This window comes from Falco punctatus (genome assembly GCF_963210335.1).
Source record: "Falco punctatus genome assembly, chromosome: 5".
Classification (NCBI taxonomy): Eukaryota; Metazoa; Chordata; class Aves; order Falconiformes; family Falconidae; genus Falco; species Falco punctatus.
In genome coordinates this window covers 46,553,090-46,570,349 of record NC_137584.1, presented here as the reverse complement: position 1 = coordinate 46,570,349, position 17,260 = coordinate 46,553,090, and the positions used below count along the sequence as shown (strand labels likewise).

At 36.2% G+C, this 17,260-nt stretch overlaps 1 protein-coding gene across 5 annotated transcripts in view; it reads right to left on the bottom strand.

Annotated features, from left to right (window-relative positions):
- Positions 1-17,260, bottom strand: part of ESR1 (estrogen receptor 1) — a 207,075-nt gene that overhangs the window by 59,286 nt on the left and 130,529 nt on the right. For all 5 annotated transcript variants that reach the window (XR_013928513.1, XM_080389694.1, XM_080389696.1 and 2 more), the window contains one exon: positions 4,396-4,728. Coding sequence is in view for 4 of the 5 variants with exons in the window: in XM_080389694.1 (XP_080245820.1) it covers positions 4,396-4,728 (333 nt within the window). In the remaining variant the exon portion in view is untranslated. The remainder of the gene's footprint in view (positions 1-4,395; positions 4,729-17,260) is intronic.

Below are 17,260 nucleotides of genomic sequence, written 5' to 3'. Positions count from 1 at the left end.
GGTTCATGAAGCCATAAAATAAGCACAGCACCGTGAATCATCTCAAAACTTCAAAGCTTGTATGCCCAACGTACCATTTTAGGGCTATTAAGTTGTACAGCTACTGTACTTGTAGTAAATAGTTATACAAGATTGTAGCAGCAGTGCCAAAGATTTCACCCTTGCAACAGAATTTCCTTAAAGCTACACCCTTTACCATGAGCCTACTGTATAAGCTTGTAATGATTCTTACCATTTCAAGAGCTTCTTCAGACACACAAAAAAATATTGATAATTACATTGAAAATACCGCCTTCCTTTAGAGAATACAGTGCTCCAAATATAGATATTAAATGATACACACAGTATACAAATGCTGAAATACAGTAAGCTAATTCCTCTGACATATCTGCATTTCTTAGAAAAGCTAAGTAATGGTTTTGCTTATTGCATCATGAAAACCCTCTAAACTATAAAACTTCATCCTACGAGACTGAAGGTGGTACTATATCTGCAAGATGTTATGTAAACCAAGAAGAAAATGGAAAACTATCTTTCAGAAATATGTGATTCAGAAATGAGCAGAACATTTATTAATCTATGCTGATACCTTGCTTACATGTGATTTTTTTGTAATTTATCCCAATTAAATGGTAAAAGGCTCAATTTACATGTCTAGCCCATCACAATCTGTTAGCACGCACCTTGTGCATCTACTTGCTATTCCAGCTGGCTGGGGTGATCAGAAGGCACCACTGGTATTTCACAGAGGCCATCTGGGAGGACTTAAGCCAAAATCCCCATTAGGTCATGTAAAGAACAATCCCTGTGGGGCATCCTGAATTATTTGTATATGTCATAAGACACTGTGCAAGATTTTTGTTCATGTAATCTGGCAAACCCACTTATGTCTGTGGCCAAGGTTTCAAAGGAAAATTAAAACAAGCTTTTAGGCCCTTGACATATTATGAATTGCATTGTCATGGGAGAAGTTTGTTATGACCTCAGTTAACCATCATGTCATACTTAAATATTGAAGATCATTTTATAAGGTTATGCACAGGAAGCTGCCACAATTTCTCTTTTCCCCAGCAATTTGTTACACCACCAAGATTGCAGAGTCAATTTAAGCAAGCTTGAACTAATGCTGAAAAAAATGCCTTAAACATTTAGACCAGCTGCCACCTTCCCAATCAGGACATGTCTGCAAAGATGCCTCATTTTGGACGTTGTCTTCAGTGTGTCTTTATAACAGATCTCTGCCTACATTATACTACACAGTCCGTCATAAATTAATTTTCATTACTCCTTTTTGTAGAATAGATTCACTTCTATCTAGTACATCTTCTAATTAGCTGTTTCTTCTTCCATGCCCACTTATTTACATCATCAGAAAGACTGGCTGACCAAAACAGTATCTTTACTAGTTACTTTGACACACTCCCCCTTCTTTAAAGCCTGCACAGCAAAATAAAATCCAAACATGTCTCTGAAAGTCCTTACACGTATCTGTAAATTGTATCTTCATTGCATTTCTGCTCTGTTAATACCAGGTTTTTTCCTTCCCCAACAAATATGCTTTCAACCTAGCCATTTTTATTGACTTTGCTTCTTGCTTTCCATCAGCTAAGTGCTGCATTTAGCTAAAAGAACTTGTGTGATGCTTCCAAGGCTTGAGAGGTGTGCATAGGAGAGGCTGTTTCCTGCAACTGTTTTTTTTCTACTGGTAAAAAGCACATTAGTTTTTTAGAAAAAAATGTTTTTACCCTTCATTTTGAAACTTGAAACCTTAGTAGATTAGCTGAGAAAATAACTGAGTGAAATCCCACAATTTTATTGTATAGAATACTTTACCTGACAGAAAAAAGGTTATTCAGTTATTCTGTTTATGTATAAAGTATATGAAAATCCTCTCTAATTAAGCAGTATTGCATAATTCCTAGTAACAATGGAGTATTCAAAGGCAACATACCATGGAGGTGAAAATACGACTTATATTGCCAGATATATTTCTCTTAATTTACATTTATTGCCAGTACATTCCAGCAGAAGGAAACTTAGAAAAACAGTCCAAGCAAAGGCCATATCTTTGAAAGGTGATCAGTACTTCTAAGATTTAATATCAGCAACTAAGAACACTCCACTTTTTCTAGGGACCAAATGAGAGATAAAAAAACCCAGAACAAAACCCAAACCACATTTAAGCACCTAGCTCCCAAATTCCTACTCTCAGAAGACCCAATTTTAGAAGCAGGTAAACATTTGAGCCTGAATTCTTTTAAACCAACTTTCTAAATTAATTTCTACTTTTGATCATGCATACCATCCTCCAACCCACAGCACCAAGAACCAGCTAAGTATCCAGCACTTTCAGAATCCCCAGACTATTCATATTCTGTTTCTCCTGCTTCAGGACCTTCCTTTGGTATGATTATTTGCACAGTGCCTAATAGATGAACTATAATTGGGAAGGAAGTTTGGGGAGGTTTTTTAACCAAAGTTTGCCAGTTTTATATCAAACGTCGCATGTTAGAGTACTTACTAATGTACATACATAGAGTCATTTGGTTTAGTTTCTCCTTAGGAGCTATTTTGACAATTAACAGGCACATTTATTAAATGTAGAATACATTGGATATACATAAATAGTTGATAACCTTATAAATTTGATTCTCCAATTTCAGAACCTTGCTTAGGAAATAAAAGACATATTTGGTAAACCAGGCAGTTTTTTGATCATCAGATGTAATCATCTTGTGACAAGCTGTTTTAGATAGATTTCTGAATAAAAAACATATTCAAGTTTCCTTAACAGTATTGTTTTGTGTTTAATAACATTTTCATTAATTATGTTAACTATCAAAATCTAATGTCACAGAAGACAATTTTTTTCCAGTTGGACAACATAATGAATTCAAAATGCGGTATATCCATGTTGAATGTAGATCAATGGATTTTAACAGATTTAGACTAATTTTATTTCTGAAACCAATAGAAAAGTCATTTGAATTTAGCTGTTTTGATAGTGAATAGCTTTAACACTGTAAATATATGCTCATCTTTCAAAAGCATTTTGTAAAAGCATGATCCAAAGCATACCTAAATTAACAGGAGAACCTGCCCTTGACTTGAACAGACTGTGGATCAGGCCTTAACCACTGTGACTTTGTCAAGAATAAAATTCTCAGGTGATTTCTTAGAAGATACGATGAGAAATGAAACACACAGAGGTTGTCATCGATCATAGCTGGAGCCCACAAAGTGGCATGTGAAAAGTGGTAAAAAGGGAACCCATGAGGACTGGGAAAGAGTCAGATTTTATGGGTTATTGATTTACCAGGAAGAGTCTTTCCAAGTTTAAATGGAGGAAAACAGAAAAATGGCATAACCTGAGTGTAACGTTGAGGTAATGTACTATGTGAGAGTTGCGGTGCTGTTCTCTAACATCCCTTCATAAAGCAGCTACATAATTTTAATTAAACAAAAGGCTACAGTAGGAACTTAGAGCTCAGAATCCCAGTGAATCATAAAGTACAAATTACCATGTATGCTGGTATTTTTACAAAGCTAAAAGTACAGCACGTGCAATAAATTTCTAATAAACATTAACATTTTAACTTACGAAAAGTAGTCTTGTAGACTGAAATTTAAAAGAAGATGGACTTTAATTACAAAGCTACTATCTCCTTTCATTGACATAAATTAATTAAACGACATCAATGAATGTGTAACATACATTCAACCAAAAATGTTACATACTTCCCACAATTCTGTAATTCCCTTCTAGGAAAGATGAGTCATAGCTCACCAACCATTATGCACCAAAATGATGAATATAGAAACATCTAATTCCAGCAGGACAAAATTTTCATACAAAAATTGCTATTCTCTCTCTTTTTCAGACCCAGAATTCATGGAATATCTGTAATTCATGCTCAAAAAGATAAACTGCCAATCAAATAAATAATACTAATACTTAGGGATTTAGTAGTGATTCTGAATTTATGGCTTACTTTACAGACATGAGAGTAAACTTTTCTTTCAAGAGAGATCTAAATAAGTAACATAAATTTATTAGAACCAATTGGTCAGATTTGGCTTTTAGTAATCTGTTTTTACCTTTAAATTTGCTGGGGTTTATCTGAAAAAAGGGATTTGCAATCAGAAAACTGCCCAACATTCTATACTGTGGGGAAATATCTTCTCTTAAATAAATCTTTCTTCAAAAGTCGCTTACATTACATTATAGGGTTTTTATCAACTAATTTAGCATAAAATTTGTGATATTTTATGTATCTATACTTGAATAATTTGCATGAATCAGAACATGTAGTGTGAAAACTAGTGTGTCTTTTTTCTATTCGTTTGCCACATAAAGGTTTCTATAGTCCATTGGGTTTGGGTTTTTTTCCTTACCTGGAACTCTCTTTGCCCAGTTGATCATGTGCACTAATTCTCTGTCTGCAAGGTTCGTCAACAGGGTCATCATAGAGGCTTCATTGAATGGTCTATTTGGGTCATATTCAGAATAAACTATGGGTGGCTCAGCTTCCAGCAAGGCACTGACCATCTGTTCTGCTGTCAGGGAGAGGGCTGGGCTGCTCTTCTTATGTTTAACCACCAGTGGACTTGTCCAAAGGGTGGGAGCTCTCAGCTCCGTAGAAGAAGCTTCCCCGTTCCTGGAATCCTGCTCCTCTCTTTGACATTTTTGTTTCATCACTCGCCCACCTCTGCGGTCTTTCCGGATTCCTAGAGACACACAAGAACATAATGAACTCTTTTCCTTGAACATATGTATCACATACATGTGGCTTCAGCCAATCAGCAGCTGTTATCGGTAGGCCCAGGTAGCATTAACTCTTGATTTATTTTCTGAAGACTTCCTACATATGGAATCTTACATCAGTAGCTGGAGAGAAAAAGAATTTTTAAAAGTATACTATCAGGAATACTGCACTCTTCCCTAAAATTCAGATCAGTTGGGCTTACACAGGACTCTAGTGACACTGTATAACTGCCTTGGCCCCACAAAGGGAAGTCAGTAATTGGGAGTAAGTATTCATTACAGCACAAACTTCAATGTCCCAACCTCTAGCAGACAACTATTCTAAAAATGATCAATGATGACTTAATGATCTAGGTGGGCCAGATGGATCACAGAAGTAGCTCTCAAAAACTATCCAAGAAAGTTTTGCTCAAGTTCACTAATTATCTTAATTAAACATCATCCTATTATTGAGCCTGTGATCTTCACAATTACATAAAGACTATAAAAAAAATCCTATTTTAAGATAAGCTTGTACAGCAATAAAGAATGTCATATAAGTCAATAAATAGAAGTGACATGCAACCTCAGAATCTAATGTGGGAGACCCACTGTCAAAAGGCTGTAATAATGGCAACAGAAACTGTCTTTGTTATTACCGCACGTTTCTGCAATGTTCTTAGCACCACATGACCCTGAACCTTGGGATATTATCAAGTCAGCCACATCAATTAGAACAACATAAGACCTTACAGTGGTACAAAATCTCTCTTTGTGGAAAGGTTACAAGAAAAATACAACGATAAAACCCACGTGGACTCCAACCATAAAGGAAGATTAAGTCTGTGAAAGTGGAGGAGGCACAGGCATTTTAAGGCTGAGTTAAAAACTTAAATCAACCATCAAATGGGGGCAAGGGGCAAAGAGATAATAAGAAAAGCACACAAGGAATTGATCTATGAGGAGAAGGCAGCTTGTGATGGGGCTTATTCTGAAATTCTCATGCAATATGGAAAAACATCACTAGTCCCAGCTTGAAAATCAAAAGAAGTATCTATAGAGAAGGAGGCGGCAAACTATTCAAAAAATGGAGAAGAGAAAATTATTTTTAAAAAGCAAAAAAACCCCCAAAACTTAGTTTTGAGACCTGCCAGCACTTCCAAGTGATCAATACAGGGCTTTTTGATGGGTAGAGGAGCGAGAAACACAATCTTTTCTTCGTGTTTTTCACACCACAAAAATTTAAACATTTAGATTCCCAGTCTGTTAGCAACATCTTCATCTCGTATCCAATATTCCTTCATATAATGTTGAATCATATCAACAGGTGTTCTTTCTCAATCTCAAAAGAGCGGAGAGGATCTTTATATCTGTTTGCCTCTTTCTTTGAATATAGTGATATTTTCACCGAATTAGTATTTGAAGATCAATCACTTTTCATCTAATTAATTCAAAATGTAGGGCTCCTGATTCTATACTATTAATCTTTCCAGATAAAGTGAATTCAACAGATCTTTCATCACTCCTACTGCTTAACCTCTTTATATTTTCCCATTTGTTAAACTAGTTGCAAACCAAAAGTCTCAAGTGCATTCCTGCTGCCATTTTTCATTCAGCAATACCAGTTTTTCCTACTACTAAGCTGTTTCTGTTTGGGAGAGGAGGGGGAGATTCTTGCTATTAAGAAAAAATGCAAGACTTATTTTGGAAAAACATTCACTGTAGGTTATTCTCATCACTAGCTTACTTTGTTGCAATACTGAATATCGTGCATGCTTTATCTGTAACAGATATTTTTGTTGTATGCTTTATATCAACGTAATGTTTTTTAATTAAAATTGCCCTGTGAAAAATGCAAACACAATCATGTGAACCAAGCCACACATACACACTAAAGCATTGGTTAACTTTCTCACATCCCAAATTCTACAGCTGCTCATCCAGCAATTTCCGTTTGAAGAGAAATTTCTTTGGGGAAATTTGAAGAGAATTTCCTTGGGGCCTGTGCTGTTCAACATACTCAAATAGATGGACTCAAAATTGGCATAATTCAGAAACAAGATCTTGGGGTTAGAATAATACTATAAAACCATCAGATAAGTTAGTTTAGAAAGTAAATAGAAGTCTAGGAGTTACTAGGAGAGGAAGGGAGGACAGAGCATTTTCATAAATTACAGATTTTATTAACTCATGAGACATACTACAATGAACAGTGTGTACAGTTCTGTTCTTTCCATTTTCAAAAGAGATATAAAAGAAATGAAAAAAGGATAAGAGAAAAACAAGTAAGATGACCCAAAGTGTAAAACAAGTTTGGTGCAAGAAACAGCTCAATTGACTAGGTCTCTTGGCCTGCCATCCAAATGCAAGACTACAAAATCAGGAGTAACAAGATGATGAATAACAAGATAGTATGAACACTGATGCTTTTCTTCTAATACAAAATTGTATCAAAAGAAACTATCCCATAGAAGGTTCAGGACAGACAAGAAGAGGTTCTCTTTCACACCATGCAGAACCAAAGCTGAAAATGTGAAACAATTAGAAATTGGTATTATTAGAAAGTTGTAGGCCAAATTTGATAGAGAAAATAATTCATTAAGAGTTAATAAACACAGATAGGGTACCTTTGGCTTAAATCTCCATGGCATAGATTACTGGAAGATCAGAAAGAATTATTTTGGGTTTGCTTATTACCTATGGCAGGCCTGCCTTATTAAGTAAAACAAGGAGGTGATGAGAATTTGACATAACAGAGGGAAGGTGGCAATGTAAGCATATTTAGCTGCTTACAAATCAACTAGATTCTAACTATGAAAAATAGTTTTATTTTTAATTCACCTGCAAGCTTCCCACTGGCTTTTCTTCATCTTGAAAAAAGTGGTGCATAGAGCAAAGTTGAACATAACCAGTTTGGAGAAGATGCCCCCACAAATTTATTTTTACTTTTTTATTTCAGGCTTTTTAAAAAACTACCAATGAAACATAGTAAGCCTACACTGGGTTTTGTAGCAACCAGATCTGAAAAAAAAAGTCAGTAAGAGTATGCATTCCTTCTGCATCACATCAGCAGCTTTTAGGATAACAGACAAAAAGGTCTTTCAATTTGTATAAGCATCATACTCATCAGAGATTTATAGAAATTACTACTAAATCTTCACCTAACCCCTAGATGGACAAGCGACATAGTGATTTTATTATTCATTTTCTTGGACCAAATAGGAATGAGTACCTCTCTGAAAAATGCAAGTACCTCCAAATCTCCTTCAGCTTAATCAAATTTTATCTCTGTTAAAAAGAGATAATAGACATGCACAGTCACTAATTCCAAAAACAGCAACTCCATCAAGCTACAGTTTCATTGCCAAAAGTGCAACGATCCTGTAAGGTTTTTTTAAATATACGAATGCATTAATTTTGATTCCACAGTTCAGCCAATAAAGGAACCTGAATTGTAAAATGTTATGAAAAACAATATTCTACCAAAAATGGAAGTATTATGTATGTTGCAAAAGCACTAAAACAATTTCCACTTGAGTTTTAAAACTACAAGAGCCAAGATTTTTAAAGATAGTTTTATAAAGCTTCATATATAAATTCAGTCAGTCTTTTAGATACAGAGGCAAGTTTCAAAACTGCTGAGCGATTATACACTTCAACCAGCAGAACCTGATCAGCAATACAATTTCCTATGGACCATGGAGGCAATGTTAATCAAATGAAACACTTCACTAGTGTTTCCCCATACGTGATTAACTCCCCCCCCCCCCCCCCCCCCCCAAGAAAAAACACCAAAAAAACCAACCCAAAAACCAAAACCCCACAAAACAACCCAAATCCAGATTATTTTTTAAAAATCCTAAATTAAGAATGCATTGTATGAATATTGAATCTCAACCATCCAACAGTCAGCTTCTTCCTACCTATGCTAAGAACAACACTCCACCTTTACATATTCAGTATTATCTAAAATATTCAAGAATATTTGGAGGAAGAAGAGAACAAATAGAATAAAATTTGCTTTGCTCTATATGAACGATAGAATTATGCATTTTAGATTTAGAGATGTATGTGTAATCTCAAATTTTGTTCTACTTAAATATACTTCCTATTAATTGCTTTATATAATATTCTTTGATTTCTTTATTATTAGAAATTTTGTAGGAATATTTGTCAAGTAAAGAATGTTCATTGGTTGCAATAAATGGGAACAGATTCAATAAAACCCAATAAACTTTTCTTGGCACTAGGACTGAAAAAAAACTGGTTATTTGATAAAACTGAAAGAGTCGAGATACTTTTATGTCCTTCCTATTGTTTACTATTCTGGAAATCCTAAACACAGCAGCTATTGCTTTTTGTCTTGTTTGCAGTACCCACTTGCTATCTGGAATACTTATTGTGCTATTTTCATCAACAGGATACAAAAAATGCAATACCTTCATCTTCTCTTTCCCCCATACACACAACATCCACTCTGCTTGTTCATGTGAGGGGTGGGTATCAGCACAGAAAGTGCATCTGCCTGTCATTGTAAAGCCTGCTCCTTTGCAGCCTGTTTACTAGCCCATCTATTCATGCTCCATTTCAGTTTTACTGGAGTTCCAAGCAGCTTTCCAATAGCTGCAAGCAAAACCTGCAGTAACACTATTTTCTACAGATAGTACCTTTCTTTGAAGGTTAAAGGTCTCAGGTGAATTGTGTATTTAACCTTATCTTGGTTTACCTGCAAATGCAGAAAAAAACCAAACCAACCACATTCCCCAGTATTTTCGGAATGAAACCTATCTCAATAGTCTACAGAGGCCTTAGTCCTCTAACCATGTTTTCATATACAGATTTTCAGCAAGTCATTTTTTTATTATCTGTATCAGTGGCCATCAATCATTGAGAAGGCTTCAGGCATTTTACATGTAGAGCCCAGACTCATGAAAACAAACTCTCCTGGATATGCAATCTCCTGGATCACCTCAGAAAAGGTGAGGAGTCAGCCCTGAGCAATGCCTACAACCTAAAAAACTTTGGACTTTAAGTTTCTGTTTCAAATACATCTCTGTGCTTCACCTTGTAAACAATCTGCAGAATCAGTTAGTAGTCTCACAATACATTTTTAACAGTGGCAAGAGGAACAAATCTGCAGTTTTGTGGAGGACAAAGGATACTAGTAGTATCATACTATAAGGTGGTTCAATATAGGTCACACCAATAATTTCTGTATTTTCTAACATGAGAATTTCACTTTGCAACTTTAAACAACCATTAATATAAATCATTACTATAAATATCATACACAGAAAATTATTTTCCATCAATTTAATTGTATCTGTCATTGTGTAACACACATTAGTCACCTGAAAACACTGTTCTAGTTTGGGAGAGGACATAACTATTGTATTTTATTGAAAAATGTAAGTAGGCGGAATGCAATTATGCAAATTTTTAATTTAGGCAGGAACAGTATCTCTTGTCTTCTATTAACTGGTAAAGATGTTGTAACTATGGTGTTTTTCTCAGAATATCCCATTCAGTAAAACTGGCTCAGTCCAATACTGTTTACCTTAGAAGAACCTTACAGCAACATGAGACTAAGATTACGTAAAATAACCACCTTCTTTCAAGAAATCTAGAAGTTCATTAGTATTGTGTAGCTGAACCATCAAAATATATTAACTTTTGATGCAATTTTCTGGTTTTTAACTCTACCAATAAATGTGCAAAAGCACAGCAGTCTCTCCAAGATGGGTGCAGGAAGCACATGCTGCAAGCAGAAGTGGTGGCACATTTGGCTTCAGAATTCCAGGTCCATACAGTGAAATGAGACAGTATTTTATCTTAGAAACTGCTATATAAGTTCTTTTGGAAACGGGAGGTCTTATTTCACATTTTATTACATATGTTTTCTATACGTATAATTAAGATTCTTTGCCTCCTGAGAGAATCTTTAGGGAAAGAAAGATAAGCAATGAGAGCCCTCACTCAACCTCAGGAGATGATATTTGCAGGAGAATCACAGGAAAAGCAGAACAGATAGAAAGCAAAATTGAAACAGCTAGAAAGAGAAATGATGGAGATCTGAAAAGGGGAAGACAACTGATGTGGGAAATTGGATTAATTAATGTTTCTAAGATTTATTTAATAATCAGAACATAATTACTGGATTGGGAAGTAATTCTAATTGCTGCCTGCATAATTTTTCATCACTTTATACATTTGCAGAGGTGATGTACTCCATTCAGGCTAATTACTTTTTTTTTTTCCTGGTGTATCTTTCTTCTTTCAGAATGAAGACATAGTATTATTTTTGCTTTTTATGCAATGACTGGGACAAATAAGACTGTCTTTACAAAACCTTTGCTTTAAGATATAGCCAGTGTATTCATGTGTTTTTTCCCTACACAAAATTTAACTGCATCTTTTCCATGCACTTGCTGAGTTTATACTGCAGTACAGTATTTTAAAATACTAAAAGAACCTTTAACTCTAATCCTTACTTCTTTTCATGGGCAGTGCCTTAACAGAAAGAACTAGTTAGTCACTTATCGCTCTTTATAGAAACACAGATTAGGGGTGTATTTTTTATTTGGGACTCCCGCCCCCCATATGATCTGCAGTAAAATTGGTAACATTTTTCATTTTTCTACGGTAAAATTCTGCTTTTAGCAGTTTTCGTAGTTGTCATAACATGTATCATCCTAAACATCATATGAGTAGAAAAAAAATGTGATTCGTCATAGGTTGTATCCATGATAAAGCTGTGAGATGTCGGGTGCTCTCTTGCTGGAACACATTTTAATCTCTTTCACCTGAAGATCTCAGGGCTCTTCTATACATAATGGTTTTAACTTTCCAACAACCCAAAACATTAAAATCAATGTACAAAGACTTAAAATCACACAGTAAGCAAGCAAGAAAATTAAAAGCAACACCTTAATCACCACTGGTAAACCTTACCCATCTCATGTTAGTATGCATGTGTGTATGAGTTAACAAACATTTCAATCTTAAAACTCCAAGCACACAGATAGTTTTCTTTTTCTAGCATGTGCTAGCCCTGATGCATGCAAACAATCAGGTTATTCATATATATAGTCTTGGCTTCACATTGTGATTCAGTGACAATAGAAAGGCTCTTTAACAAAATAACAGAAGATGGTTTTAGTATTAGTGTTTACATATAGTCACAATTTGAGTAATGGCACAGTAGGGTTTTTTTTAACCCAGGGAAGAAGCTCCTACTTAAAAAAAAATTGCTCAGAAATGCATTTTTAGTTTTGAAGATTTTCTTCCCTATTTGTGACTTCCTGATAATGCAGACTTTTTCCTTTTACTGCTTCCCTTTCCATTTCAGCAACACAGCTGCTGCAACTCCTAGGAAGAGCAAGTTCAGAACAGAGATGGTGGAAACATTATGGGAAAGGACAACCTTACACACAGGAAAAGGGTGCTACACCTAGGTTAAACAGGGTTACAAAATTAAGGCATTTGGCTCATAAATAAATTGGAGGAACAAAGTCAGAATGGCAATAATGACTGAGGGTGGTGTGGGAACCATGCTGAAACTCACGGTAGCAATCAACAGTTTGTGGCCATACTCGGGGGGGGGGGGGGGGGGGGGGGGGGGGGGGGGGCACGGAGGGGGGTGTGGAAATCATGGCAGAACAGAAAAGGAATTAATTCTGGCTTTTTTCCTAAGAGGACAAAGAAAAGACAGATCTATGATTGGTTTTGGTAACAGCGATTGGTAAATGCTTTACCAGCTAACCACCCAGGCTGGACCAACCTTTGAACCCAAGGGTCTTTGTCCACAGTTCTGCTCCTCATCAGCAGACCCCAGGTGATAAGTGACATCTGACACATCTATACACACGCACAGCCTTGCAACATTAACAACCTGTAATTTTGTCATTTTGTCAAAGGGGTATTTCAAACTTGCTTGGAAATACCTTCTTTTCTAAACAATTTTGTTACTCTTTGAGACAGATCTACCTCATCAGAATTATGTTGAAAATTGCCAGAGAGAAGGAATATCTGGTGTTTTGTAAAACAAACCCTGCCTGAGAATAAAAGACTAAATGCATGTGGTAAGTAAAAGATGTTATAAATAAGAAGGCACTCTTCAGAAAGCCAGAGACCTTAGAGCCCAGTTGACGATCAGAGTATTAAAGGAGCATGCAAAGAACAGGCCGTGGCAGAAAAGCCACACAAATCCTTTACACCAATGTTCACAAAAGAAGAAACCAGGTTTTTCTATGCCAGAAACTCTTTATTTGGGGAGTAGGGGAACCTTTCTGAAACTGAAGTGAGAGCTGAAGAGGCTAGAAATCCAAAAGCCTCTCTCAAATGTCCTAATGCAGAAGGCGTTTAGTAAACTGCTAGAGAAGAGCTCTGGGACTCACTTCAGACTCACTTTGGTGTCATTGCTGCCATTGGCAAAAGTTTGCCATTGCAAAAGGAAAACGATGTGAACAAGCCAACAGTTCTCTTACGGGCACAAACCTGAGCATCTAAGCCAACTGGCTTTCAAGTTTAAAAGGTGGATGCCAGCAAAGTAGCTGTCTCCTAATGACCTCTTACAGTGATTTTGCTTTGTGGATAGACCTCATTAGGCATACCTCTGCTGAATTTCATAGTTTTTTAATGCTTCACTGGAAATAAAATCAAATCCTACAGCTGCCTCTAAAATGTAAGGTCAATGTAGCTTCTGTACATACATATAGGTCAGGAATATAATTACATTATTGATACATTTATAACAATTAGAGATAGCTGAAGCTATGACTGCAAAGTAGGTCCTAATATTGTAATGTATCTCAACATGATGGTCCTCCCAAGGTCGTTTTGAGAGTTTTTCTGTTTGGTTCTCTTTACATAAATACATTATTTGGTCACAGGAAAGTAACACCACTTTCCAAATCCAAAATGTATTGGTTTAATAAATTACTTCTTTTGAATATGATTGAGACAATCAGCCCCTTTATTTCATATCTATTTCTCTTTCAGAAAATCAAACAGAAATGTAAATTTTGCTGAAAGCCCAGGTGGGTTGGCAATTTAATGAGAAACACTGTCTGAAATCTTCTAAACAAATTAGTTGGAAGTTAATGTTTAATGTTGAACAGGCCTGCCTCAAGTGACAGTGCTTAATAGCCTCGTTTCTGACAAGAATATCTAGACAGTAGTATAAAGAAATAACGGATTTGAGTTTGCTCTGTGCACCTGGATGTTGGAATTTTCCCTACTCCTTTGTGGTTGATGAAAGATGTATATCTGTTTATGTGGGTGGTTTGTTTTTTTTTTTCAAAACCACTCTCTCATCTTTTCCCAAAATGGGGCCTTTTTATTCCTCTAGGACTATTAAAAAAGAGGGAGAGAGAAGCCACAGCAGGGGGATGTAGGGCTAAGGGCTTGCATTCAAATATTTTGGTTCGACTCCTGGCTCTGCCACCAGTTTGCTCAGTGATCAAGTCACATTACATATCACAGTGCCCCAGTATTCCTATCAGCTACAATGCAAATCATAAAACTGGTCTTCCATGTAAAGTTTTTAAAGACCTGGTGGCAAAAATATGCTGTTAACAAGCAGGCAAATGTAATTTGGGGTGTCTAATGACTATTCATAATGCACAGTGGGAGAATCAACGATCTATTAATTACAGATGAAGGTGCAAGACATGATTTATCCTAATCTATATTTTGGCATTCAGACTTTGGCATTCATAGCAGGTGTTTTAAAGAGCATCAGAGGACATGTAGAAGCGAAGCAAGAAAAGTCAATTAATCCATCATTCAACTGAATCCCTTTCAGTGCTGACAATCCTGCACAAATCATACTAGGTTTTGGCAACAGTAAGTATGGCAACAGCCGTATTTCTAGGCAATATTTACAGTGAAGCCAAAGACATTTTAGGGGTCATAGTAAAGCCTTTACAAGAAATATACATCAACTGTGATTTGGAAAAAACAAGCAATTTTAGGACTATAAGTTCATTAGTATAATTCTCAAAGACAGTGAGAAATTGTAACTGTTACATTTTAGAAATTAGATAAATTAATTAGGGTATTGAAGCTATTTGGCCTGATGTATCAGGACTGATAGTGCTAGAATTGAACTGTAAATACCTAACCAAGTGAAGAACCAGAAGCTCTAACGTTCTAGGAATTTCTTAAGCTCTGCAAGAAGACACCAACTGCTCTGACATGGATAGGCTTTCTCAAAACCAGTGAACGTACAGTGACACCCTGAGGTACCTGTAGTATGAACAAGTAGCAGAGAGCAGTGGAGACACAGCAAGGATTTCATTTAAAATTAATGAGCAACTTAAATGGGGACTGTCTTATTGCTGTATCTATTCCTAAGTAATATCACAACTAAATTAATTCCTAGTTAGGAATCTTTAAGTATGTAAAGGCCAAAAACCAAATGTAAACAAATACACAGATATAATTAGCTTTACAGTCTTGTGTTCAAGACTAAACCATCAAAAATTCTTCAGTATTAAAATGTTTTTCCATAACCAGCTCTAGAATATAAATAAGCATAACGCAGGTTGTCCCATTTACACCTGACTGCAAAAAGTCTTAAACAACCTTGTCTAAATTCAGTATTGAACCTGCTTTGAGCAGGTAGCCCAACAAGAGACCTCCTGGGGCTCCTTCTAGCCCAGATCGTTCTGTGAAGTGGAACAGGAAGTTAAAATATTCTTAGCAAAATGGTCACAACAATGGTGTCTTTTTCTTATTTTGGGGGCAGAACAGTGGAACATTTTATCTTGGGACAATTCAATGGCAACAATCCACTTTGCACGTGTGCAAAGGGAAAAAGAAACATTTCACTAAAAAGTCTGGTTTCAATTCCATCTTCTTTTCCAGGAGGATGTTCTAAACTCACAAAACTTTGCTTCAAGTGCTGCTTGAGTACATGCTTTCAGCCCATCAATTACATCTTAAAAATGTACATTTCCTCATACGTTTATCAGGCTCCACCTACACAATTATTTGGCTGAGTACAGAACAGTATGTCTGATAAATGTCCTCAGACAAACCGAAATAGCTTCACATTGTTAATCCATTTCCTTTCATTCACTAATTTCTTTTTTTATTATAATATTTCATTAAAAGATAATTACGTGGAAAACTAGAAAGTCTGGAGCCCTTCCAATGGTTGCATCAGACATCAATTTACCTCTGCTTTTGAGAACAATTTCAATAACTCTCTAGCCTTTCAGCAGGAACAAATATAGAGTTCAGCAAGGGAGCACAGCTCTCTCCATTTAAAGACAAAAATCAGCAAGGTTCTTCTCTGTGAGGATGCCAAATGTTGGTTTTTTTTAATTTTCCCTGTAAAAAATTGTCTTAAATTTCAGCAACGTTGCCCCACTGAATCAGAGGGAATTGCCATGTTGGTACATGGGTAACTGTTTCAAGAGAATGTAAAAGAAAAAAATGAAAGCCTCCAGTCTCTAGGCTCCAATCTTTAGGAGTTTCTACAGGCACCTGACATGTGATTATAGCACATGGTTATGGCAAACACAGGCTTTTATTCCCTGGGTGGTACGGCAGTAATCTCTGAAGGGTTCTCAGATGCTTTGTGAAGCTAACAGGGAAGGATGTAGGCTTCAAATGGACTGTAATGCTGAATTTCATTTTCACAGAAAACAACACTCAGAATCTTCTGTCTACAACATGAAATTTCAGGCTCGTCAAAGGTAGTAAATACCCCTGGTTGTATACAGGATCACCGTCTGGACCTAGCACATGAGCATTCTTGAATGTCACATTTGATAGGACTTGAGGTTGGGAAGCCATCAGCATTTAACAGGTGACAGAATTATGTAGGTCTCAGGGTGGCTAAACATGGACTACCAGGCAAATAACTGTTTTTTCCATTAGTGATCTAGCATTTAACTAGTCATGGCAAATTTTTGCCATAGCCACTAATTTCACTAGCACGCTGTTGCTCTGATTCCACAGAGCAGTTGATGTTAAATCTGCCCCGTCACACATGAAAGGAGGGGAAGAATGTAACATGCTAATAACTAGAAAACTCCCATTTATTTACTAAATTATAAAAATACTTAATTCGTAAATAAAAATAAAAATAAAGTGCTTTTGATTTCAGAGAATGAGGTCCTTTGGAGACAAGTCATCAGAAAGCCATTAAAACAATGAAGAAACTGAAAACCAGATCTGTGTTGGAGCAGACATCACCTGGACCACACATATGGTTGGAGCTTCAAGGTTGCAACTGCTGTAAAAACTCCATTTGGAAACTGGGATCCACTATTGTGTGAAATAGTAAGTTGGAATATGCTTCTCCAAACTAGGACAGAAACAGTCTTCAAGAAAGCATCAGTGGATGATAAATTAAAAGGAGGCGTCTGTTCCCCGCTACCCAACCAGAAGAAAGAGCGACATGACAAAGAACTTACTCCATGTGACCGCTTTATACTCACATACAAACAGGGGTGCACAGACTAAATAATAACACATAATTTTAAGTTTTTTTCAGCTTATTCA